This window comes from Balaenoptera borealis (assembly GCF_965194805.1).
Source record: "Balaenoptera borealis genome assembly, chromosome: 8".
NCBI lineage: Eukaryota > Metazoa > Chordata > Mammalia > Artiodactyla > Balaenopteridae > Balaenoptera > Balaenoptera borealis.
Window position 1 is genome coordinate 115,662,848 of NC_138865.1, and position 26,387 is coordinate 115,689,234.

At 51.5% G+C, this 26,387-nt stretch overlaps 1 protein-coding gene across 11 annotated transcripts; it reads right to left on the reverse strand.

Moving 5' to 3' along the window:
* Positions 1-497: 497 nt before the first annotated feature.
* Positions 498-26,376, reverse strand: SH3GLB2 (SH3 domain containing GRB2 like, endophilin B2). 11 transcript variants are annotated; one of them, XM_082403472.1, is made up of 13 exons: positions 26,144-26,376; positions 21,756-21,897; positions 20,788-20,916; positions 7,138-7,271; positions 6,765-6,857; positions 4,469-4,531; positions 3,223-3,372; positions 2,794-2,817; positions 2,172-2,252; positions 1,729-1,829; positions 1,450-1,464; positions 1,081-1,321; positions 498-743 (listed from the first exon to the last, which is right to left on the reverse strand). In XM_082403472.1, exons 1-13 carry the CDS (start codon positions 26,204-26,206, stop codon positions 636-638), a joined length of 1,344 nt encoding a protein of 447 aa, XP_082259598.1. In that variant the 5' UTR covers positions 26,207-26,376; the 3' UTR covers positions 498-635. The 11 variants fall into 11 exon arrangements, with proteins under 11 accessions (XP_082259598.1, XP_082259595.1, XP_082259601.1 ...); XM_082403469.1 differs by having other exon boundaries at positions 2,172-2,261; positions 26,144-26,375; XM_082403475.1 differs by lacking the exon at positions 3,223-3,372 and having other exon boundaries at positions 26,144-26,375.
* Positions 26,377-26,387: the final 11 nt, after the last annotated feature.

A 26,387-nucleotide genomic window follows, 5' to 3' on the forward strand; every position in this document is an offset into this window, starting at 1 on the left:
CAGAGTAAAAAGATCAGTTAAAAAGTGAGTGTGGAGAGGTGCAGGCTGCAGCCACCATACTTGGCTTGAGCTGTATGGGAGGCGAAGGGTAGCACCGGGGAGATGCCACTCCATGGCCCAGGCCCGCCTCTCCTGCCAGGCTCCCCTCTGCTCCAGCTCATCCAGAGGGGACGACAACCAGTGCCCAGGCCTGCCACAGACCTGCCTGCCTTTCCCCCTTTGCTGCTTTTGGCAACTAAAAGGCAGGAGCTCCCTCGCCCAGGGTGCGCCCCAGGGCTTCCTCAGGCCATCTGCTCTGACCCCCACGGGCCTAGGCGCTGAGTGCAGCTGCTGCAGCCAGGCCCACCCTCCTTAGCAGGAGCCGGGAGGGCTGGGGCGCTCAGGGATGCAGGCGGCGGTGGGTGGGGGGGTGCGGGTGGGATCTCCAGAACCAGGTCAGAAGCAGGGCTGGGGGAGGGGCCGGGAGCGTTCAGCCTCTGGGGCCCCTCGCAGCTGGAGGACCGGGGGCGGGATGGGATGGGGTTAGTTTCCCCACCCTGAGCAGCTGGGTCACCAACAGACAAGACAAGTGGCAGGGCTGCACCCATCCTCTCCTGCCCAGGCCAGAATGGGCAGGGGCCTGGGAGGGGGCCTGCTTAGCTAAGCAGTTCCAAGTAGGTGACAGGGACCTTGCCCTTCTTGTTGCCTCTCTCGCCAATGAGCCAGTCAGGGTCCATGCCAGGCAGGCTGTAGACAGTGATGAGCTGAAGAGGAGGGCGGAGAAGGAGGGTCACGCCCCGGCCAGGCAGAACTGGCCCAGCCCTAGGAGGGGACAGACTTGTGGTCTCCCGAAACCCGGGAAACTACACCTCCTGAGGCGGGCGCTCACCTCCTCAGCTGCTCTACAGAGACAGACCAGAGAGGCTGCTTCCTCAGAGCTGGCGCCGTCTCCGCCTACCCGACTGGTCCCAGCTCTGCCCCCAGGGCCACTCAGAGGCTGGAAGCCCACGGTGCAGGGTCTGCAGGCCCCACGCTCCCAGCTCCAGTTTCCCGGCGTGCGTGAGCCGGCCCCTCCCCCGTCCTCATAGCACCCAGGCCCACCTCGTCAGCCAGCAGGGCCAGCTCGCTGCTGTCGGCTGCCTCGTAGTCGTAGAGGACCCGGGCCTTCCGGGTCCCGCTGGCGGGAGGTGCCACCTCCTCCAGGCAGAGAGCGGCCTCCCCCGGAGGGGCCAGGCCGGCCACAGAGGGCCCCACAGGCATAGTGGCCGCGGCGGTGGTGGGTGAGGTGCTGCTGAGGGGCGGGGCAGCGGGCTCTGTGGTGCCCACGAAGGTGCCCGGAAATCTGGAGAGGAGAGAGGGGGGCACACCTCAGCAGCCGGGAGCCACACCCCCCCCCCCGGGAGTCCCGTGTGCCCCGCCAAACGCCAGCTGGGTCCATGGCCGCGGAGGCAAGGAGATGTCGCTACTTACATGGCTCCCTGGGAGCTGGCGGCATGAAGGGAAGAGGGAAACGGGGAACGTGAGATGCTCCCGCCGTCCCCGCCACCCCCCACCCCCCACAGTCTCGAGAAACCGCACCAGAGCTCCCCAAGGCCAGCCACCTCACTGCCATTGTGATAGGGTGCCCGGGCCCAGAGAGCGGTGTGATGTCCCCCCGCAGTCGGCAGCCCTCCACCCCACCCTGGGTGTCACGGGGCTTTCCGAGTTTGGGGCGGTCGGGGCTGGGAGCCAGGGGACCCCGGTGGGCACCTGCCCAGCTGCTTCTGTAGGTCCAGCATGTGGCGGTAGCACTGGGCATAGTAAGTGGTCTGAGACTCAACGAACTCATGGAGGCAGCGAAGGTGGTTCACCTGCGGGGAAGATGCCCATGGCTGACGGGGGGATGCGAGGGGCCAAAACATCCCATTCCCCATCCTGTCCTCTGCAGACTCTGGCCCAGCATTCCGATATCTTCTGCCCAGGCCACTTGCTCCCTGGGGTTGGAGGGAGGTACCCACCCTTTGGGACCTGCTCTGCCGAGGCTAAATCCCATCCTTACAGACTGCGGGCTCAAGCTCCCCCTTCCCCACCTGCCTTCGAGATCCAGGTTCACTCGCTGCCTCAATATGGCCTAGTTTCACGGGGACACGAGGGGCGAGGGGCGGCGAGAAGACGGTGGACGACAGAAGGAGGAAACAGGGGGCAGGACTCACGTGAGTGCTACTGATTCCCTCCAGCAGGAGCCGGGTCACTTCTGCCTGCCGGTCAAACTCTGTCTGGGCCACTCGGAGCTCCTGCTCAGCCTGGGAAGGGCAGGGCATGAGCGCGAGAACAAGAACCGCCCCCAGCTTCCCTCCCACCAGCCTTCTCCCGCGCCTCTGAAGCCGCCCAGGAGCGGCCTCCTCTTCCCTTCTGTGGCAGCTGTCACTCCCCCCGGGGATGCAGACATCGGTGGCAGGAGTGCACTTCCCACCCCTGACTTCAGGCCTGAAGCCCTGACCCCTGGAGGAGCGACAGCCCCGCCTGGACCCCACCCCCTCCTGAGGCCAGTTCCTGGACAAGCAGACAGAGCCTCGGGCACCCTGCCTTGGCCTTTCATACTCATTCATTTGCCCATCTGACACCACCGCCCATCAGGGACAAATCCAACCAACAGTCGCCTCCAGAGGGCCCACTGTGTGCAACAGGGCAGAGAGGAAGTGACAACCCCTACCGTGGCCCCAGCGAGTGAGGGCAGAGCCCAGAACTAGAAACAGACCTGCCCCCGACGGCAGCAGGTGAGCCTGGTCTCCCGCTGCCCACCCCCTGCAGCCTCTTCCCTGAGCCCCGACTTACCTTGTCCGCCTCATCATTCCAGAGCTGCGGAGACCACAACAGGACCGGTCAGCGGGGGAGGGAGGGGGGCACCGGTCAGCAGGGGAGGGGAGGACGGCTGGACCCCAGAGCCCAGGCCCTGCCCCAGCTCCCTGAGACCCCAACCTCTCCCCGACTCCCTCCCCACAGCCCAACGAGGAGCTGAGGCTGGGGTGAGGCCTGGTGTGAAGGGGGGGCTCCGACATCATAATCCATCCAGTTCCACATGCCACATGCGGGGAGGGGGACAGCCAGCTGGGGAGTCCTACTTGGGTCTCTCCTATAGTGCCAGCCCCCAGGCTCTGACTGGGGTCTCGAGGGAGACCGAGCGTCCCGCACCCCACCCTGACACTTGGCTAAGGCTGGTGGGCTGGGAGGCAGGACTGTGTGACCCTGGACCAGTCACTGAACCTTTCTGTCCTTCGGCAGAGAAAGGCAGCCTCGTGCCCGAGTCACACTGGGGTTCAAAGGCACAAGGAAAAAACAGGGCCGTCTCCACCCTCCTGGATAGTCCTCTTTCCACTCGGCCCAGGAAGGGGGGCGGGAAGTGTCATCCAGAGTCTAAAGAAGAAAGACCCCCCTCCCCCCACCACGGCTTAGGAGACCCATTTCTCCTGCCCGCTGCTACCCTAAGATGTGACCTGAAATGCGGAAAGCAAAACAAGGCCAGCCCTTGGACAGAGGTGTCCCACCTCAGTGCCGTTTAGCAAATTGCAACACGGGAAGCAACCTCCACGTGGACACACGTCGGAGACCCAGCCACAGGGGACCGGTGGACTACACTGTGGTTCACGCCCCCGAGGACAAATGACTGCACACGGCAACATGCTTATGACAGATGGAGAAGAGCCAGAGGGTCTTTGCAGAAGGTTGTCACCCGTGGGGGGTAGGGGGGGAGGAGGGACAGAGAGAGAGAGGCAGAGAAAGGCACAGCGGTGGTTTCGACAGGCATGATGGGATAGGTGTGATCGGCCTATTTCCCAAACTAAACAGTAAATACCACAAATCTCAACAGAGCTGTAGGAAGAAAAGACACCAAGACATTCAACGTCTTCCTGATCCAGCCCCGCCCATCCCACCTCCAGAGTCCCAGCCCCTGCCAGCTCAGGACACACTCTGTTCTCCACCTCTGGGCCTCAGGGCCAGGCGGCTCCTTTCCCCCACCCCGCTGTGCCCTCCCACCCTCCCGTTCAGTCGCAAGCACTTCCAGGACACCTAGCGGATGTGCTACGGAGGCAGCTGGATGGACAGCGCCGTCCCTGTCCCCCGTGACCCCGTGGCAGGCCAGGCCCAGACCTCCTCCCTCTCCTCCAGGCTGCACGGCTGGGCGCTCCAGGATGGTGAGTGTGGGAGGGGGCGGTGCCTGCTTTGGGGGGGTCGGGGCTGGGCAGACTCTCAGGTGCCCTGGAGGTGGGGCCGCTGCCGCCCCAAGTGCACCGGGCTGTGCCGCGCAGCGGGCCAGGCTCACCTTCAGCGCTGGGCAGGGAGAAGCAAGGCCGGCAACACGGGCACAGGGCACAGGGCAGAGGCGGGTGGACAGGACTTGCCTGACCAGGGGCGCGGCCCCTGCCTCCCCCTCTGGCTCCAGTTCGCTGCACATCAGGCCCGAGTGTGGGAGGGGATGGGGGGGGGGGCGGGGCGGGGCGGGGGCGCTTACCGCGGAGGCGCTGGCCGAGAGAATGTAATTACGAGGTCTAGTCTCCTGAAAGTCAGGCACCGTCTGGCGGGGAACAGAGTTCATGGGGGGAGGGGGTCACGCGGGGCCGGGCCGGGAGGCCGCCCTAGACTCTCCCATGGGAGATGCCAAGAGCCCCCGACCCCACGGACAGGAGGGTACAGACAAATACAACACAGAGCCCCCCGCTTCTCCCCAAGCCAACCACCTGCAGAGGAGGCGGGCCGAGGCGAGTCCAGACCAAGATTAAGTGGGTGGACACGCCTGCCGTCAGGGCCCTTACCTGGGGCAAGCCACAGACGGGTCCAGCCCCTGGCCCGGCGGCCACGGCCCCTCCTCCCGGGGCCCCGGCCTCACTCAGATGCCCCAGCTAGACCCACCGTCCTCCAAACAAAGCCCGCCCTGCCCAGCTCTGTCCGTCCAGAACCTCCGCACACCACGTCTCTCGCTCCTGCAGCAAGGACCAGGCCCCTCCCCACAACGAGGATGGACAGATGGATGCATGGATAGACACAGTGACAGGCTTTCAACATTTGCAAAAAGCTGACTCACAGGCTCCAATGCCTGGCGTCCCCCCGAAGCAGAGGCTACACATGGTAGAGCCTCCGGTGGGGAGACCAGCTGCTTGCAAAACGCCCTGAGGACGTCCCCGGCCGACCCGGCACTGTGGGCCCGAGGCCGAGATGGGCAAACCAGAAGCAGCACAGCACGTGGGACAGGTATACTCACATCTCCCTCACACTGAGCCAAGTTACCCAAAGCAGAACGGAAAGGAACAAAAACAAAGAGTTAGTGAGTCCACAGCGCAGGCGGGAGCAGGCCCCCGGGGTCCCGGCGGGAGGGACACACAACCCTGCCCTCTGGAAGGAGTCCTGGTGTGTGTGTGTGTGTGTTTGTGTGTGTGTGTGTGTGTGTGTGTGTGTGGGTGTGGGTGTGGGTGTGTGGGAGGGACACACAACCCTGCCCTCTGGAAGGAGTCCTGGTGTGTGTGTGTGTGTGTGTGTGTGTGTGTGTGTGTGTGTGTGTGTGTGTGTGTGTGTGTGTGTGTGTTGAGAGGCATAGGAAGGACGGGGTGCACTGCTGGGCTGGAGTCCTCTGGGATGCTGTATCTGGACTGCCAGGGCCCAGCTCGGGACGGGGTGTCCTGCCCAAGCCAAAGACTCTGGGCCAACCAACTGGAGGGGAGATCGTGCCGTCCCAGTAACTAAGGAAGGGCTGCCCCGCCTGGCTGATGTAGGAAGAGCTTGTGCTGGCCAAGTTACTCGAGAGGTGGTCCACCCCTGCATGGCGGGGAGACTGTCCTGTCCAGGTGACTTAGACAGTCATAGGTCATCCTGCCCAAGCCAACAAGACTCCAGTGGCTGAGCCCCTGCCTCCAGTCTGGACCCCACACAATTGGATGAGCCGGGACCTTGCCCACGGCTCTCGCCAGACGCATTGCCCAGGCTCCGCGGCCCCAGGTGGCCACACTGAGGGAGGGGAACGCAAGGAGGGTTGGAGGCTGGAACTCTCAGGGGAGTGGGGAGCCCGGGCTGGGGGATTCCACCACGTGCCCTGGACCTGACCTTGGGATTCCCTCCCCAGGGCGTGAGGTGGCCTTTCGGTCCCTGCACCCCAAGCAGCCTGGCCACCCTCAGGCCCAGCTCTCCCAACCCTGGCCTAGCCCTGGTCAAAGTGTCCCGCACTGCGTCCCATCGGCCTGGCTGGACGGGCCCCCGTGAGCCGAGAGTGAAGGGGGAGCCAAGACAGCCCAGGCCCTATCCAGCGCCGTGGGGCTCCCAGAGGGCCCCTCAGACATGCCCCTGGGCAGGTAGGCAGTCCAGCTCCGGGGCCCTCCACACCACCACAGGGGAGCCTGAGCGCAGGGCACCCTGGGACCAGCGCTGCAGCAGCAGGTGGGGGAGTTAGTAGGGGGAGCCACGTCCGGGCAGAGCCGGGAACAGAGCCGAGCACCCAGGGAGGGCAGGGCAGGGGCATGCAAGAAGCCAGCTGGCTGTCTGTCTGGGGAGGCTGCGGGCCGCCCTGAGCCCAGGTCGGGGCACTGCTGGTCCGCCCGCCCCATCAACGTCTGCCCTGGGTCCCAGGGCTCTGGGCCGCCAGGGGTCCGTTGCAGGTGGGGCAGAGAGGCGTGACCTGAAGTGGTCAGCAGAGCAGCAGCCCCCAGCCAGGCCTCTCCAGGCAGGGACAGGGGAGAGAAGTCATGCCGAACACCAGGTCCCTTCACCACCTCCTTGGCTCCAACCAGGGCCGGGGGGCAGGAGGCCAGCAGGACACGTACCGTGGCTTTGGCTTCTGCGGCCTTGGCCTTCTTCAGCCGCGCTTTGCAGGCATCCAGGTCCAGACGCCGGTTATGCAGGAGCCGCCTCTCCTTCTGAGGGGGTGGGAACAGGGAACAGTGAGACCTGGGGCAGCCCTGGGAGACCCCCGGCCCTGGCAGGACCAGCCCAGCCCCCAGGACCATCTAGTCAAGACGGGGAAACTGAGGCCTGGACGCGGGGAGTCATCCACTCCAGGCCATCAGTCCACAGGAGCCATGTCTGGGGAGGTCCCAGGAGTGCTGGGTCCCAGCACGGGAGAAGAGCCTGGGCTCAGCAGCTATGAGGACAGGGCTGCCACTGCTACCAGGAAGCAAGTGGCCCCAGGCCCCTCACCGAGATCGTCTTCCAGTCCCCTTCCAGGAAGGTGCGCAGGGGTGTAAGGAAGTTGATGGAGGCAGTGTGGATAAAATCCCTCTCTGCGGCTCCCAGGCGCTTTTCTGCTTCTGCCACCTTGATCAGTGTCTTCCCTGAGAAACAAAGTGGAGGGGTGAGGAAGAGGGTTGGTTCAGGCCGCTCTGACCCCCAGGAAGTAGGGGAGAGCTCAGAGAGGGATGTTCTGAGAGGCAAGAGCAGAATGGCTGGCCTGGGAAAATGTGGAAAATCTACATATCCATGTACCTATCGACAAATAAATAGCGGGATGCCCGAAGAACGGAACGCTACACAGCCATTAAAAAGATGTGTGGGGGCTTCCCTGGTGGCGCAGTGGTTGAGAATCTGCCTGCCAATGCAGGGGACACGGGTTCGAGCCCTGGTCCGGGAAGATCCCACATGCCGCGGAGCAACTAGGCCCGTGAGCCACAACTACTGAGCCTGCGCGTCTGGAGCCTGTGCTCCGCAACAAGAGAGCCCGCGATAGTGAGAGGCCTGCGCACTGCGATGAAGAGTGGCCCCTGCTTGCCACAACTAGGGAAAGCCCTAGTACAGAAACGAAGACCCAACGCAGCCATAAATTAAAAAAAAAAAAAAAAAAAAAAAAAGATGTGTGGGGTGGGGGGACTTTTAGAATGACAGAGGAAGGAGCTCAGCAAATCCTCTCCCCAAAAAGCAATAATAAAACTGGACACAGGGACTTCCCTGGTGATCCAAATGGTTAAGACTCCACACTTCAACTGCAGGGGGCGCAGGTTCAATCCCTGGTCGGGGAACTAGATCCTGTATGCTGTGCAGTGCGGCCCAAAAAAAAAAAAGAATATCCTTTTAAAAAAAACACAACTGGACACAGTTCTCAAAAACAATGATTTCTGTACTTTGGAAATTAACCTAAGGCAAATAACAAATTGAGAAGCATTTATTCCAGAACTTTTGGACCTTGGTAAAAACAATGGAGTCTGTGGCTTTTTAGCCTGGGGGTACTCCCATCTCCTCAAGCTTTGTGGTGCTGTAGCTCTAGCAGGGTGTGGCAAGCCCTGAGGGGGCTGACTTGATTTGGGCTGGAACACAGAAAAACCCACGGGACAGGGTCACAAACAATAGTGATCTCAATGGCAAATAATCAGGAAAGGCCAACATCACAGCTAACATGAAGCTGGAATACTGGCTGGAACAAGCAACAGACCTGCCAGAAATTTAACAGGAGATCTGGGGAATGAGATAGTCATAGTGGGCCTTGATAAAATCCAGATATCTCTGGTGGTCTGGAAGGCTATGCATGTGTATAGCACACTTGGGAGAGATGGGAGAGAACCCCAGCTATCAACTCATTCTTGGCTAGCGGGAGGCTTTGCACATTCACAAACTAAAAGCTGGGCAGACATGTAAACTGCTTGAACTTTGAGTGTGTTTCCCCAGCCCACTCATAAATTCATCAGTAAAGCCTTAATGGTGCAAGATGTTTAAGCACAACCTCTGATTAATCATTGGCTGACCACTAACATATGCTGACCTGGAAGAAACCCCTAGGAAGCTAGGCTTAAAAATAAAAAGGATAATTTAAAAAGAAAAACAAGTAGAGACATCAGTAGCTGCATACTGCAGAGAACACAGACTCTAAACAATTAGCTCAGGCAAGTCTCTAAAGAAACAAACAAACAGCAGTAATAACTCAACAAAAATTATAAGACATGCAAAGAAATAGGTAAGTACGGACAGTACACAGGGAAAGAAAAGCAATCAACAGACACTATCTCCAAGGAGGCCCAGATATTAGACCTAGCAGACAAAGACTTCTAAGCAGCTATTACAAATAAGTAAAAAAACAAAAACAAAACAAAACCCTGACGGTGGGGAGGGACAAATTAGGGTTATGGGATTAAACTACTATATATGTAACAGATAAGCAACAAGGATATAGGGACTTCCCTGGTGGCGCAGTGGTTAAGAATCCTCCTGACAATTCAGGGGACACAGGTTCAATCCCTGGTCCGGAAAGATCCCACCTGCTGTGGAGCAACTAGGCCCATGTGCCACAACTATTGAGCCTGCGCTCTAGAGCCTGCAAGCCACAACTACTGAGCCCACGTGCCACAACTACTGAAGCCCACGTGCCTAGAACCCGTGCTCCGCAACAAGAGAAGCAACCTCGATAAGAAGCCGGTGCACTGCAACAAAGAGTAGCCCCCCTCTCCGCAACTAGGGAAAGCCCGCGTGCAGCAACGAAGACCCAACACAGCCAAAAATAAATAAATGAATAAATTTATTAAAAAAAAAAAAAAAAAAGAATCCACCTGCCAACGCAGGGGACACAGGTTCGAACCCTGGTCTGGGAAGATCCCACATGCCACAGAACAACTAAGCCCGTGCGCTACAACTACTGAGCCTGCGCTCTAGAGCCTGCGAGCCACAACTACTGAAGCCCACATGCCACAACTACTGAAGCCCGCACACCTAGAGCCAGTGCTCTGCAACAAAGAGAAGCCACTGCAATAAGAAGCCCACACACCGCAACGAAGAGTAGCCCCCACTCGCTGCAACTAGAGAAAGCCCGTGCACAGCAATGAAGACCCAACACAGCCAAAAATAAATTTAAAAAAAAAAGGATATACTGTATAGCACAGGGAATTATAGCCATTATCTTGTAATAACCTATAATGGAATATAATCTGCAAAAATACTGAATCACTATGCTGTACACCAGAAACTAACACATAAATCAACTATACTTTAATTAAAAAATAAAAAACCTAATAGAAACGATGTTTAAAGATTTAAGGAAAGTATGATGAAAATGACGTCTCAAATAAGGAATGTCAATTAAGAGATTAAAATTATAAAAAAGAAATGAAAATTCTAGAGTTGAAAAGTATAATAACTGATAAGTAAAAATCACTAGAAGGGTTCAACAGCAGATTTGAACTGGCTTCTTATCAGTAACAAGGGAGGCCAGATAGTGAGAGGATATATTCAAAGTGATGAAAGGAAAAAACTCTCATCCAAGAATTTTATATACAGCAAAACTGTCTTCCAAAAGTGAACACAAAATAAAGACATTCCCAGATAAACAAAGGCTAAAAGAATTCATTGCTGGCAGACCTGCCATAGAAGAAATACTTCAGGTTCAAGTGAAATGACACTAGATGGTAACCTGAATCTACATAAGGAAATACAGAGCACCAGTAAAGGTAATTATCTAGGCACATATAAAAGAGAATATAAATTTTTTTCTCTTTTTTTTTTTTTAAATTTATTTATTATTTATTTTTGGCTGTGTTGGGTCTTCGTTTCTGTGCGAGGGCTTTCTCTAGTTGTGGTGAGCGGGGGCCACTCTTCATTGCGATGTGCGGGCCTCTCACCATCGCGGCCTCTCTTGTTGCGCAGCACAGGCTCCAGACGCGCAGGCTCAGTAGCTGTGGCTCACGGGCCTAGCCGCTCCGCAGCATGTGGGATCCTCCCAGACCAGGGCTCGAACCCGTGTCCCCTGCATTGGCAGGCAGATTCCCAACCACTGCGCCACCAGGGAAGCCCCCTTTTCTCTTTTCTTAATTGATTTAAAAGACAACTACATAAAATAATTATAAAACTGTTGTTGAGATATAATATGTATGACAATAATAGCACAAAGGAAGAGGACGAGAAGGGAGTTATACTGGAGCAAAGTTTCTATATTTTACTGGAATTCAGTTAGTATTACTCCAAAGTAGATTGTGTTAAGTTAAAATGCATATTGTAATTTAAATTGTAAAACCACTAAGAGGGACTTCCCTGGTGGTCCAGTGGGTAAGACTCCACGCTCCCAATGCAGGGGACATATGGGTTTGATCCTCGGTTGAGGAACTAGATCCCACATGCATGTAGCAACTAAGAAACCCACATACCGCAACTAAAGATCCTACATGCCGCAATGAAGATCCTGAATGCTGCAACTAAGACCTGGCACAGCCAAAATAAATATAAATAAATATTAAAAAAAAAAAAAACCACTAAGAAAGATTTTTAAAGTAAAAAAAAAAAAAAAGCAACAAAGAAATTAGAATATTACACTAGAAAATATCTATTTAACTCAAAAGAAGGCAGTAACAGAGGATCAAACAAAAAACACCTGAGATACAGGGAGACAATAACGGAATGGCAATCTGACCACATCAACAATTAGATTAAATGTAAATGGATTAAACACTCCAATCGAAAGGCAAAGACTGTCAGATTGGATTTTTTTAAAAAGATTCAAATATATGCTCTCTATAAGAGACATACCTTAGATTTAAAGACATAAGTATGGTGAAAATAAAAGGACAGAAAAAGATACATGCCCCTGTTTGCATATAACAATATGAGAATAGGAGTGACCATAAGAGAACAGGAGTGGCCATACTACTATCAGATAAGCAGACTTTAAGACCAAAAAATGTTAACTAGAGACAAAGAGTAGTATTTTACAATGATAGAAGGGTCAATTCAGCAGGGAGATATACAATTATAAACATACAGACCTAACAACACAGCTCCAAAATACATGAAGCAAACACTGACAGAATAAAGACAGAAATAGACAGTTCAACAGAAATAATTGGAGACTTTAATACTCTCAATAAAGGATGGGACAATAAGACAAAATCAACAAGGATACAGAGGATAAACAACACTATCAACCAAGATGGCCTGACAACACTACCCTACAACATAAAGTACAATTTCTAAGGGAGCATGAAACATCCTCCAGTAGAGACCATACACTATAGGCCATAAACAAGTCTTAATACATTTAAAAGTATTAAAATCATGAAAAGTATGTTTTCTGACCACAGCGACATTAAATTAGAAATCAACAACAGAAGGAAACTTGGAAAATCCATAAATATCAGGAAATTAAACACCACCCTGCTGGTGGGATGTAAAATCACACAGCCACTTTGGAAAACAGTATGGCAATTTCTTAAAAGGTTAAACACAGGGAATTCCCTGGTGGTCCAGTGGTTAGGACTCTGCACTTTCACTGCCGAGGGCCAGGGTTCAATCCCTGGTTGCGGAACTAAGATCCTGAATGCCACACAGCACAGCCAAAAATAAAATTAAATTAAAAAAAATGTTAAACATAAATTTACCATATGACTCAGCAATTCCACTCCTAGGTATATACCCAGTAGAAGTGAAGACATATATCCTCACAAAAGTTCATATGCAACTGTTCAAAGCAAAACAACCCAAATGTCTCTCAAATGGTATGTGGACAAAGAAAATGCGATCAGCCCATACAGTGGAACACTCTTCAACAGTAAGAAGGAATAAAATCCTAAAACACATTATAACATGGATGAACCTCAAAGACAAAGAAGCCACGTGCAAAAAACAATATATCACTTGATTCCATTTATATGAAATATTCAGAAAAGGCAAATTTGTAGAGACAAAACCACATTGGGATTTCCCTGGTGGTCCAGTGGTTAAGAATCCACCTTCCAATGCAGGGGACTTGGGTTCGATCCCTGGTTGGGGAACTAAGATCCCACATGCCGTGGGGCTACTAAGCCCATGTGCCGCAACCACTGAGCCTGTGCACTCTAGAGCCCACGTGCCACAACTAGAGAGCTCACATGCTGCAACTACTGAGCCCAAGTGCTCTGGAGCCTGTATGCCACGCAAGTAGAGAGAAGCCTGTGTGCCGCAATGAAAGATCCCGCATGCAGCCAAATAAATAAATAAATTTATAAAAAACGACAAAAACAACAATGAAAAATAACAAAGCCACATTAGTTGTCTGGCGGTGGGAGTGGGACTGACTATAAGTAGACACAAGTTACTTTTTTGCAGGTGATGGAAATGTTCTTTAAACTGGATTGGGGGAGACACCCAAGTCCAGGAAGCGCAGAAAGTCCCATACAGGATAAACCCAAGGAGAAACACGCCGAGACACATAGTAGTCAAACTGACAAAAATAAAGACAAAGAGAAATATTAAAAGCAACAAGGGAAAAGCAACAAATAACATACAAGGGAATCCCCGTAAGACTATCAGCTGATTTTTCAGCAGAAACTCTGCAGGCCAGAAGGGAGTGGCACAGTATATTTAAAGTGATGAAAGGGAAAAACCTACAAACAAGAATACTCTACCCAGTAAGGCTCTCGTTCAGATTTGATGAAGAAATCAAAAGCTTTACAGACAAGCAAAAGCTAAAAGAATTCAGCACCACCAAACCAGCTTTACAATAAATGCTGAAGTAACTTCCCTAAGCGAAAAAGAAAAGGTCACAACTAGAAACAAGAAAATTATGAAATGGGAAAGCTCACCAGTAAAGGTGAACATACAGTAAAGGTAGGAAATCATCCACACACAAACGTGATATCAAAACCAGTAATTGTGAGAGAAGGAGAGTACAAGTGCAGGATATCTGAAATGCATTTGAAATTAAGAGATCAGAAACTTAAAACAATCATGTAGATATAGACTGCTACATCAAAACTTCATGGTAACTGCAAATGAAAAATTTATAAGATACACACATGAAAAAAAGGATTCCAAACACAACACTAAAGATAGCCATCAGCGACTTCCCCAGTGGTCCAGTGGTAAAGAATCCACCTTCCAATGCAGGGGACACAGGTTCAATCAATCCCTGGTCGGGGAACTAAGATCCCACATGCCGTGGGGCAACTAAGCCTGCACGCCACAACTACTGAGCTCACGCACCTCAAGGACAGAGCCTGCCTGCCACAAACTACAGAGCCCACGCACTCTGGAGCCCGCGCGCCACAACTAGAGAGAAGCCCACGTGCCGCAACGAAGAGCCTGCGTGCCACACTGAAAGATCCTTCGTGCCGCAACTAAGACCTGACGCAACCAAATAAATAAATAAATATTTTTAAAAACGTTTAATCCATCTATCCTAAACCCTTAAAAAATAGTCATCAAATCACAAGAAAAGAGGAAAGAAAAGAGGAAAGGAAGAAAAAAGACCTACAAAAACAAATCCGAAATAATTAACAAAATGGCAATAAGGGACTTCCCTGGTGGCACAGTGGTTAAGAATCCGCCTGCCAATGCAGGGGACATGGGTTTGAGCCCTGGTCTGGGAAGATCCCACATGCCGTGGAGCAACTAAGCCCGTGCACCACAACTACTGAGCCTGTGCTCTAGAGCCTGCGAGCCACAACTACTGAGCCTGAGAGCCACAACGACTGAAGCCCGCATGCCTAGAGCCCGTGCTCCACAAGAGAAGCCACTGCAACGAGAAGCCTGCGCACCGCAACAAAGAGTAGCTGCCTCTCGCCGCAACTAGAGAAAGCCCGCACACTGCAACAAAGACCCAACACAGCCAATAAATAAATAAATTAATTAAAATAAATAAATAAGTGTATAAAAAATGGCAATAAGAACATACACATCGATGATTACCTTAAATGTAAACAGATTAAATGCTCCAACCAAAAGACACAGATTGGCTGAATGGATACAAAAACAAGACCCATATATATGTTGTCTACAAGAGACCCATTTCATTGCTTTTTTTTTTTTTTTCGGTTGTGCCGTGCAGCATGTGCGATCTTAGTTCCCCGACCAGGGATCGAACCTGCGCCCCCTGCATTGGAAGCACACAGTCTTAAACACTGGACAGCCAGGGAAGTCCCAGACAAAACAGCCTTTAAAATAAAGACTGTTACAAGAGACAAAGAAGGACACTACATAATGATCAAGGGATCAATCCAAGAAGAAGACATAGCAATTATAAATATATATGCACCCAACACAGGAGCACCTCAATATATAAGGCAAATGTTCACAGATGTAAAAAGAGAAATAGACAGTAAACAATAATATGGGTCTACTTTAACACCCCACTTACATCAATGAACAGTTCATCCAGACAGAAAATCAATAAGGAAACACAGGCCTCAAATGACACATTAGACCAGATGGACTTAACTGTTATTTATAGAGCTTTCCATCCGAAAGCAGCAGAAGACACATTCTTTTCAAGTGTACATGGAACATTCTCCAGGATAGATCACATGCTGGACCACAAAGCAAGTTTTGGTAAATTTAAGAAAACTGAAATCATATCAAGTATCTTTTTTGACCACAATGCTATGAGATTAGTAATCAAGTCCAAGAAAAAAAACTGCAAAAAACACAAACACGTGGAGGGTAAACAATGTGCTACTAAACAACCAATGGCTCACCAAAGAAATCAAAGATGAGGGACTTCCCTGGGGGTCCAGTGATTAAGACTCTGCACTCCCAATGCAGGGGGCCCAGGTTCAATACCTGGTCAGGGAACTAGATCCGGCATGCTGCAACTAAAGGAGCCCACATGTTGCAACTAAAAGAGCCCGCATGCCGCAACTAGGACCTAGCGCAGACAAATAAATAAATTAATTAATTAATAAAAAAAGAAATCAAAGATGAAATTAAAAAATACCTAGAGGGAAATGAAAATGAAAACACTATGCCAAAACCTATGGGACACAGCAAAAGCAGTTCTAAGAGGGAAGTTTATAGTGATACAAGCTTACCTCAGGAAACAAGAAAAATCTCAAATAAACAACCAAACCTTACACCTAAAGCAACTAGAAAATGAAGAACAAACAAACCTAAAGTTAGTAGGAAAGAAATCATAAAGAACAGAGCATAAATAAATAAATTAGAGACTAAGAAAACAACAGAAAAGATCAATGAAACTAAAAGCTAGTTCTTTGAAAAGATAAACAAAATTGATAAATCTTTAGCCAGGCTCATCAAGAAAAAAAGGGAGAGGACCCAAATCAGTAATATTAGAAATGAAAAGGAAGAAGCTGCAACCAACACCACAGAAGTACAAAGGACTGTAAGAAACTACTACAAGCAACTATATGCTACTAAAATGGACAACCTAGAAGAAATGTACAAATTCTTAAAAAGGTACAATCTCCCAAGACTGAACCAGGAAGGAAGAGGAAATATGAACAGACCAATTACAAGTACTGAAGTTGAATTTCTGATTTAAAAACTTGCAACAAACAAAGGTCCAGGACCAGATGGCTTCACAGGAAAATTCTATCAAATGTTTAAAGAAGAGTTAACAACTATCCTTCTGAAACTATTCCAAAAATTGCAGAGGCAGGAACCAAACTCATTCTACGAGACCACCATCACCCTGATACCAAATACAGACAGACACCACACAAAAAAGAAAATTACAGGCCAATATCACTGAAGAACATAGACGCAAAAATCCTCAACAAAATACTAGCAAATTGAATCCAACAATACATTAAAAGGATCATACACCATTACCAACGTGTGACGTGTGGGCTCCTTAGTTGTGGTGTACGGACTTCTTAGTTGCAGCATGCAGACTCTTAGTTGCGGCATGCATGCAGGATCTTGACCAGGGATCGAACCTGGGCACCCTGCATTGGGAGCATGGAGTCTTACCCACTGGACCACCAGGGAAGTCCCTGTAAGGATTTTTCAATGTCCGCAGAACAATCAGTGTGATATACCACATTAACAAATTGAAGATAAAAACCATATGATCATCTTAATGGATGCAGAAAAAGCTTTTGATAAAATTCAACATCCGTTTATGATAAAACACTCCAGAAAGTGGGGGTAGAGGGAACCTACCTCAACATAATAAAGGCCATATATGACAAACCCACAGCTAACATCATACTCAATGGTGACAAACTGAAAGCATTTCCTCTAAGATCAGGAACAAAACAAAAGATGTCCACTCGTGCCGCTTTTATTTAACATAGTTTTGGAAGTCCTAGCCACAGCAATCAGAGAAGAAAAAGAAATAAAAGGAATCCAAATTGGAAAAGAAGAAGTAAAACTCTCACTGTTTGCAGATGACATGATACTGTACATAGAAAATCCTAAAGATGCCACCAGAAAACTACTAGAGCTCATCAGTGAATTTGATAAAGCTGCAAGATACAAAATTAATACACAGAAATCTGTTGCATTTCTATACACTAACAATGGAAGACCAGAGAGAGAAATTAAAAAGAATAAAAATACCTAGGAATAAAACTACCTAAGGAGGACTTCCCTGGTGGCACAGTGGTTAGGAATCTGCCTGCTAATGCAGGGGACATGGGTTCAAGCTCTGGTCTGGGAAGATCCCACATGTCGCAGAACAACTAAGTCTGTGCGCCATAACTGCTGAGGCTGTGCTCTGGAGCCCGCAAGCCACAACTACTGAGCCCACGTGCCACAACTAACGAAGCCTGTGCACCTGGAGCCCGTGCTCTGCAACAAGAGAAGCCATCACAATGAAGAGCAGCCACAACTAGAGAAAGCCTATGCACAACAGCGAAGACCCAATGCAGCCAAAAAAAAAAAAAAGATAAATAAATAAATATATTAAAAAAAAAAAAACTACCTAAGGAAGCAAAAGAACTGTACTCTGAAAATTATAAGATGCTGATGAAAGAAACGGAAGATGAGGGAATTCCCTGGTGGTCCAGTGGTTAGGAACTAAGATCCCACAAGCCGTGCAGCACAGCCAAAAAAAAAAAACCCAAAGATGACACAAACAGATGGAAAGATATACTGTGTTCTTGGATTGGAAGAATCAGTATTCTCAAAATGACTATACTATCTAAGGCAATCTACAGATTCAGTGCAATCCTTATTAAATTACCAATGGCATTTTTCACAGAACTAGAACAAAAAATTTTTAAATTTGTATGGAAACACAAAAGACCCTCAATAGCCAAAGCAGTCTTGAGAAAGAAAAATGAAGCTGGAGGAATCAGGTTCCCTGACTCCAGACTATACTACAAAGCTACAGTAATCAAAACAATATGGTACTGGCACAAAAAACAGAAATATAGATCAATGGAACAGGACAGAAAGCCTAGAAATAAACCCATGCACCTATGGTCAATTACTCTACGACAATGGAGGCAAGAATATACAATGGAGAAAAGACAATCTCTTCCATAAGTGGTGCTGAGCAAACTGGACAGCTAAATTAAAAGAATGAAATTAGAAATTCTCTAACACCATGCACAAAAATAAACTCAAAATGGATTAAAGACCTAAATGTAAGATGAGATACTATAAAACTCCTAGAGGGGGACTTCCCTGGTGGCACAGTGGTTAAGAATCTGCCTGCCAATGCAGGAGACACGGGTTCGAGCCCTGGTCTGGGATGATCCCACATGCCGCAGAGCAACTAAACCCACGTGCCACAGCTACTGAGCCTGCGCTCTAGAGCCCACGAGCCACAACTACTGAGCCTGTGTGCCACAACTACTGAAGCCTGCGCGCCTAGAGCCCGTGCTCCGCAACAAGAGAAGCCACTGCAATGACAAGCCTGCGCACCGGAAGGAAGAGTGGCCCCCGCTCACCACAACTGGAGAAAGCCTACGCACAACAACGAAGACCCAACGCAGCCAAAAATAAATATAAAAAACAAACAAACAAACAAAAACTCCTAGAGGAAAACATAGGCAGGACACTCTTTGACATAAATTGCAGCAGTATCTTTTTGGATCCGTCTCTTAGTGTAATGGAAACAAGAACAAAAATAAACAAATGGGAATTAAACTTAAAAGTTTTTGCATAGCAAAGGAAACCAAACCAAAGGAAACAAAACGAAAAGACAACCTACAAGACGGAAGAAAATATTTGCAAACAATGCAACTGACAAGGGATTAATCTCCAAAATATACAAACAACTCATACAGCTCAATATCAAAAAACAAGCAACCCAATCAAAAAATGGGCAGAAGATCTAAATAGACACTTCTCCAAAGAAGACATTTAGATGGCCAAAAGGCATGTGAAAAGATGCTCAACATCGCTAATTTTTACAGAAATGCAAATCAAAACTACAGTGAGGTTATCTCCTCACACCAGTCAGAATGACCATCATCAAAAAGTCTACATATAGGGGCTTCCCTGGTGGTGCAGTGGTTGAGAATCTGCCTGCCAATGCAGGGTACACGGGTTCGAGCCCTGGTCTGGGAAGATCCCGCATGCCACGGAGCGGCTGGGCCCGTGAGCCACAATTGCTGAGCCTGCGCGTCTGGAGCCTGTGCTCCGCAACGGGAGAGGCCGCGATGGTGAGAGGCCCGCGCACCGCGATGAAGAGTGGCCCCCGCTTGCCGCAACTAGTGAGGGCCCTCGCACAGAAACGAAGACCCAACACAGCCATAAATAAATAAATAAATAAATAAATTAATTAATTAATTAAAAAAAAATACTATTAAAAAAAAAAAAAGTCTACATATAATAAATGCTGGAGAGGGTGTGGAGAAAAGGGAACCCTCCTACATGGTTGGTGGGAATGTAAACTGGTGCAGCCAAAATGGAGAACAGTATGGAGGTTCCTTTAAAAAGTAAAAACAGAGCTACCATATGATCCTGCAATCTCACTCCTGGTCATATATCCAGAGAAAACCATAATTGGAAAAGCTATATGCACCCCAATGTTCATTGCAGCACTATTCACAATAGCCAAGACATTGAAGCAACCTAAATGTCGATCAACAGGTGAATGGATAAAGAAGATGTGGTATATAAATACAATGGAATATTACTCAGCCATAAAAAAGAATGAAATAATGCCATTTACAGCAACATGGACACAACTAGAGATTATCATACTAAGTGAAGTTAAGCCAGACAGAGAAACACAAATATCATACGATACCACATATATGTGGAATCTTAAAAAATGATACAAATGAACTAATTTACAAGACAGAAACAGACTCACAGACACAGAAAACAAACTTATGGTTATCAAAGGGGAAAGGGGGGGTGGGAGGAGGGATAAATTAGGAGGTTGGGATTAACATATACACACTACTGTATATAAAATAGATAACCAACAAGACCCACTGTATAGCACTGGGAACTACACTCAATATTTTGTAATACCTAAAAGTGAAAAGAATTTGAAAAGGAATATATATATGTTGTGTGTGCGTGTATATAACTGAATCACTGTGCTGTACACTTGAATCTAACACTATATTGTAAATCAACTGTACTTCAATTAAAAAAATAATTAAATAAAATTTTAAAAAATACATAAATTGGATTGGGGGATGTTTGTTCAATTCTGTAAATTCACTAAAAATCATCAAATTACACACTTAAAACAGGTGTACTTTATAGTGTATAAATTGTACCTAAATAAAACTTAAAAAATAAAAAATAAAGATTGAGATGACTCTGTAAGTGCTGTGAACAGATTATCTGTAGTGCAATGCCAAGTTTAAAAATCAGGTTGCAGAAAAGTACACATAATATGATCCCATTAAAAAATGCACACAAACCAAAACTGGGTAAGGGAGGTTTGTATTTTTTTTGTTTGTTTTTTGGCTGCACTGTGCGGCATGCAGGATCTTAGTTCCCCGACCGGGGATCAAACCCGTGCCCCCTGCACTGGGAGCACAGAGTCTTAACCACTGGACCACCAGGGAAGTCCCGGGAGGCTTCTATTTTTTACTCTATTTTCATCTCCATTGACTGAGGTGTTTACAAGCAGAATGAATCCAGGTATCATGTGTGCAAATTAAAAAACAGAGAAAGGAAGGAGAGAAGGGAGGGAAGAAGATTCGCGCCAGAGACCGTGACCCCCGACCCTGGCTGTGGGGACTGGCTCACCATAGGGCGTGGTGGGCCCCAGCTCACTGGCCGCCTCTGCCATGTACTGAGCCAGCAGTTCCCCGTTGGTGACCCTCGAGGGCACCTTCCTGTCCAGCTTCTCATACAGGAACTCCTCCACTCGGGCACCTGCGGGGAGACAGCAGCCAAAGCCACAGGGCTCTTAGGTAGGAGCCCAAGGATGAAAGCCGTGGTGACAGAAACAGACCCAGACCAGGGCCTGCCCACAGGGGCGCCCAGCCTGGTGACTTCCAGAATACTCTCTTGCTGATTCTCAACTGTGTGAGACTGGCACTCGACCCCGCGAAGCCCTCACTCTAGAGAGGAAGAAGCCATGGCTCAGACACGTGAAATGCCTGCCCGAGGTCACACAGCTGCGGGTGACGGGCCTGAAGGCAACCGCCGCCCCTTCCCGCCCCCCAACTTCTCCCTCATTACAGTATGGATTTACAGGGCATAACACACACGTGAGCAATGCCCTGGCTTGGCCCCAGAAAGCTCTCAGCACACTCACTCAGCTAACAGCAGACATACAGGCATACAAGCCTCACGACCCCAGGCCAGCCCTCTCTTCCCACAGGTTCTCCTGCACCTGCGTCTGCCTGCACCACGCTGCGTGTGACTCTCGGCGAGTCCTCTTTCATCCCTGAGCCTCGCTGCCTTCCCTCCAGTGACCTGGCTCCCGTTTCTCCTGCCTCTTCTCCCAACTGTGTTTTAGTTTCCAGGCATTTCTTCAACTCCTCTGTGCGAAACTTAGCATTTCCACTGTCCCAGAGAGCACATCCTGGAGCCCAACACTGAGTCTGCTGTTTTCTTTAAGTGGGACCCCCCCAAAACAGCAGCCTTAAGCCCCAAGAGTCTCACCCAAATCCCACCTGCCGCCCAGGCCCACCTGCACAGTCTCAGCAGCTGGGGCTCCTGCCCGCAGCTTCCCGCCCCGAGCCCGGGGCCGGCCCGTGTCCACTCACTGGGGTTGGGTTGCAGCAACACCTCTGTCTGCCTCAGGATTTTCTCCGTCCAGTTCTTGGTGCTGTCTGCCCGGGCCAGAAGGTTCTCAAACTGGGCATCAAGCTCGGTCTTCTCGGCCTGGCCGAATTTCTCCTCTGTGAACTGTTGGGGGAGGACCCGGGATGGAGGGCTCAGAAAGGGGGACGGGAGGACCACCCCTGCCCCACCCATCTACCCCTCCCACCTGGCTGGAACTCAGGCCCCAAGGTCAAGAAACTTGCTCTGCCCCTGACCTGCTCTGTGACCTTGATCAAGGTGCAACCCTGCCCTGGGCCTCAGTTTGTTCCTCTGTGAAATGAGGTGGTTGGACCAGAGTTTGGGGATCATGGCTCCTTTTGGAAATCCAATGAAAGATACAGACTCCCTCTCCCCAGAAAAGCACATTTGTACAAAATCAGACATACAACTTAGGGTGTAAGGAACCCTTGGGAGCCTATCACTAAGGGTCCTCCCAGCCTGACTCTGAAGGAAAGCACTTGGTAACAAGTGCTCAGGGAACAAAAGGGGCACAGAGCAAGGTCTGGGGTTATCAGGATGTTCCAGGGGCAGCTGGGAGCCACGGGAAGGGGATACCAAGGGAGGGTGTCAGAGGAACCCAGGTTCCAGAATCAGAGGGACTTGATTCAAGTCTCAGTCTGATGAGCTGTGTGACCTTGGGCAAGTGGCTTTGCCTCTCTGAGCATCAGTTTCCTAAGCTGAAAATGGTAATAATAAGTAATAGCATCTCCCTCATAGGTTGTAAGAATGAAATAAAAAAGATGTGGATAAGACATAAAGGCTAGGATCTGGCAGGCAGTCAGTGTTCAGTGTAAGTGCTGATGCTGTTAAGAGCTGATGCGCAGAGAGATGGCTGGGAGGGAAGGGGAATGTGGGGGGGAGGATGGCCACATGGCTGGCCTCCGGTTGCCTGGAGTGGTAGATGGGGAGCAGCGCCAGCTCATCAGAGCCAACTGCTGGGCACGCCCAGGGCCCAGAAAGCTCGGCAGCCCCGCCCCAAGGCCAGGAAAGGACCAGGATGTCACAAGGGTCCCCCTTCAGAGCTGGCAGAAACCATGGGGGCCACCTAAGAAAAACCAGAAACCTGCCCAAGTCCTGGCCTCTCTGATCTCAAAGGCCCTGTCCAGCCAAGGGGAGGTCACAGGCAAACAGCAAAGGGGTGAAGACGGGCGGGAGTAAGATCAGCCCTGACAACACCAGACACTGCCCTCAGGCCGGCCAAGTTTCCCATTTCACAGAAGATGCCGCGAGACTGAGCAAGAGGCAGGTTGTGCTGGAGTCACATAGGCTGGGGGTCTGGAGGCCCTTCCCAGACGACTAGGCAGCGGTGAGTCATCCAGAGGCCAAGAACAGGCCCAGCTGCAAGGGGCAGGAGGCACCAGCGGTGGTCAGGCTGCTCTGTTCGGCTGCTCCAGCTCGGCAGCCATCAATTATGCATGGGGGCTTGGGTTTCCCTCTGCAGAGCTGGGTGGGCCAGGGTTAGAGCCTGCGGCTCCTCACCTGGGAACCAGCTGCTCCTGGCCTCCTCCCGGTCTCCCGACTCCTCTTCTTCCTCACATTCCCCAAGCTGGGGCCTCCCGGAGCCAGGCCCTGAACAGGCCTCACCTCACCCAGACCCTTCAGGGGTTAACATTACCCCATTTTGCAGATGAGAGAATCGAGGGTCAGAGGCAAAGTCACCTCTCTGGTCCTCAGTTTCCCCCCGGAGGATGGGGATAACAGGACCTATCTCACAGAATATTTGGAAGGTGCTTAGTTTCACGGTTAGCACACAGTATAGGCCTGATAAACGTTAGCTGGCGTCATCATCATCATTAATAAAAGGTCTCCCTCAGGTCCCTCCTCGGCTCTCAGGAGCCACCTAGGGACGTCCTTACCCTGATGGCACCAGCCAGTCTGATTCAGGTGACTGTGTCACCCTCAGTGTGCACCTCAGCATCTCCCCTTCTTACCAAGGTTAATGGCAGCACTCCCCGCCGTGCCACCTCGCCACCCGTCCCTCACACCACACACCCACCCAGGTTCAAAGTCCTACCGGGCTTTCCCAACATCTTGGGCATCCCTCCCACGTTCACCGCTGCCTGCCTGGCTCGGATGAGAACGATGCCACAGCCTCCCTGGCTTTTATTATCATTACTCCTACTATGCTATTAGTAATACTGCAATTACTACCACCAGCATTAGTACTAGCACTTCCACTGCCCACTCCCACCCCCACTGGCATCTTACCCAAACATGCCTTAGGTTTTCCTGTCTGGGTGCCCTTAGCTGGGCTGTTCCCATCACCTGGACCAACTCGGCAAACCCCTCCTGACCTTCAAGGCACAGTTCGGGGACTGAGAAGCCATCCTAGAATCTCCCATGCAAAAGGGATCTGGCCTCCGGATTCTCATCCCAGGGCCAAGGTCCAGTTCCCTACCGGATGGGGATGAGGTGAGGCTCCTAAAAGTGTCCTCGGCACATGGAGGGGCTGAGCACTTACCCAGCATGTCGTGCGTAGGTAGGTGGCACCTACACAGAGGAGCTGCCCACACATTAATAATAAACCACCCCCTGTCCCTGCTGGCTGACTCCTACCCCAGGGCAGATTGGCCTCAGGAGGGTCCCCTGAGTGTGCTCTCCTGCCCAGGTCACATTTCAAGCCCTTCTCTCTTCTGGCTGCCACCCTGCCCCATCCCTGCCAAGAGGAAGGGCCCAGGCTTCAGAGGCTGCTCCCTGCAAGATGGCAGCAGCAGGGGGTGGGCGTGCAGGGCCAGAGAAAGCCTCTATTTATAAAGCTCCCAGCTCCCTCCTCCACTCTGGAGGCGGGGGCCTGGGCGCTGGCTCCCACTCCAGTATGGGCGAACCAGTGGGCCTGCCCCCCCCCAGGAGAAAAAAGGCCACAGGGACCAAGCTTCCCCGTACCCCAGGCTCTGCAGGCCTGGCCAGGTCAGGTGCTAGGGCCCCAAAGTAGCAGGAAACTGGCAGATCAGGTTCTTCCCAGATGTGGGAGATAAAGTGGTTGCCATACCAACACTGGGGAGAATTCCCTACCTTCTGGATGAACAGGGGCTGGCCAATGAACTCCAGGCTGCTAGCGTCCCCACTAGGGCTGGGGTCCCCGGCAGGGCTTGGAACACGGAGCAGCAAACCCTCTCTGGGGCACAAGTCCTCAACGGGACACTGTGCTTTCTAGTAAACATGGGCATGTGGGCTTCCAAGAGACTGTCTGGGGCTGGGCTCCTCCAGAGAACCAACAACCAGGGCAAGGACAAACAACAGAATCTGTTCCCAGAGCGCTGTGACGGGCCAAGCCCCAAGGCTGCAGCCACCCTTGGAGGCAGACTGGTGCGACCCCTGATTGACAGAAGGGAACACGGAGGCTCCGAGACTTGCCTAATGTCACATGCTGCACAGCTGCAATACTAAGCACGTTACACCAAGAATGACTTGCCTTTAGTGAGCACGTTCACGTGGAGTGCCCGGGACACTCACATCCATGCTGGGAGGGAGGGATTGCTAAGGCCATTTTTCAGACTGAAACACTGTGGCCCAGAGAGGTGAAGCCCCCATCTTCAAAGTCACAAGAGGGGGGATCCACACCCACAGCTGACTCCCGGTCTTCACCATTACACTCAGCTGCTTCTGTTTTTTCCCTTGTCCCCAAATGGACAGGACTTGTTCTAATCCCAGCATCACCCACTGTACAGCTTCCCAGGGAGGGCACCCAGCCAGCCTCCGGGGCCTGGGGAAATAAGAGAAACAGGCCTCCCACGGAGCAGAAAGGAAATAACCCCAGCCCTCCTGGCTTCCGGACTGACTATCCAAGCGTGTAAAAGGGACCTGAGGGAATCAGTACCACCAGTCCATTGCACAGGTGCGGAGATTGAGGCTCAGAGAAGGGGTCAGGGCGGGTGCCCGAGTCCTTAGGCCTGGAACTCAGGCCTCCAAACGCCTGCCGGGAGTGAAGAGTCACTGCTGGGCAAGGGCAAGGAGACAGGAACCGCCTGGGGCCCTCTGCCCTCCTCAGCAGAGCCCCCCACGGGGGCGGGGCGGGCGCCAGGACAGCGGGACTACCCGGCCGGCGGGTCGAAATGGTGGAGGCTGACACCTCCCCCGCGGCAGCAGGGCCGAGGCAGGCCCGGCTCACTCCCCGGGCCTGGGCCACGCTGAGGGTGCGGCCAGTGTGGCCGGCCGCCCCGGGCTCTTTCTCTCTACTGGGCACCGCAGAAGGAGGAGGGGCGGAGGGGGGCGGCTAGGGCGACTCCGCAGCGGGGAAGGAGCGGCGGCCGCGAGGGCCTTCTCCCGCGGCCCCGGGCTCTGCTGCAGGGGTGCCCGCCGGCCGCGCGGGGCCAAGGGTGCACGGCCTCACCTGTACGGCCCGGGTGAAGAAGATGCCCGCGTCCGACGCCAGCTTCTTCATGTTGAAGTCCATGGCGCTCCGCACGGCCGGCCGCGTCCGGCCCGAGCGCCGCCCGGCAGCCCCCGGCCCGCCGCCGCCAGCCCGCACCGCGCCCACCTGCTGCCGGTGCTCTGGCCCTTAGCTCGCCCGCCTGGCCCAGCGGCAGCCGTCTCCGTCGAGCTTGCCCGAGCGCGCAGGGAGGGGCGCCGGCCGC

Excerpts from the sequence above, each read along its gene's own strand:
- SH3GLB2 (XM_082403469.1), bottom strand. The coding sequence starts at position 26,206 with ATGGACTTCAACATGAAGAAGCTGGCGTCGGACGCGGGCATCTTCTTC. Across the intron at positions 21,898-26,143 it reads TCTTCACCCGGGCCGTACAG|TTCACAGAGGAGAAATTCGG; the intron begins GTGAGGCCGTGC and ends CTCCCCCAACAG. Across the intron at positions 744-1,080 it reads TGGCCCTGCTGGCTGACGAG|CTCATCACTGTCTACAGCCT; the intron begins GTGGGCCTGGGT and ends CCTCCTCTTCAG.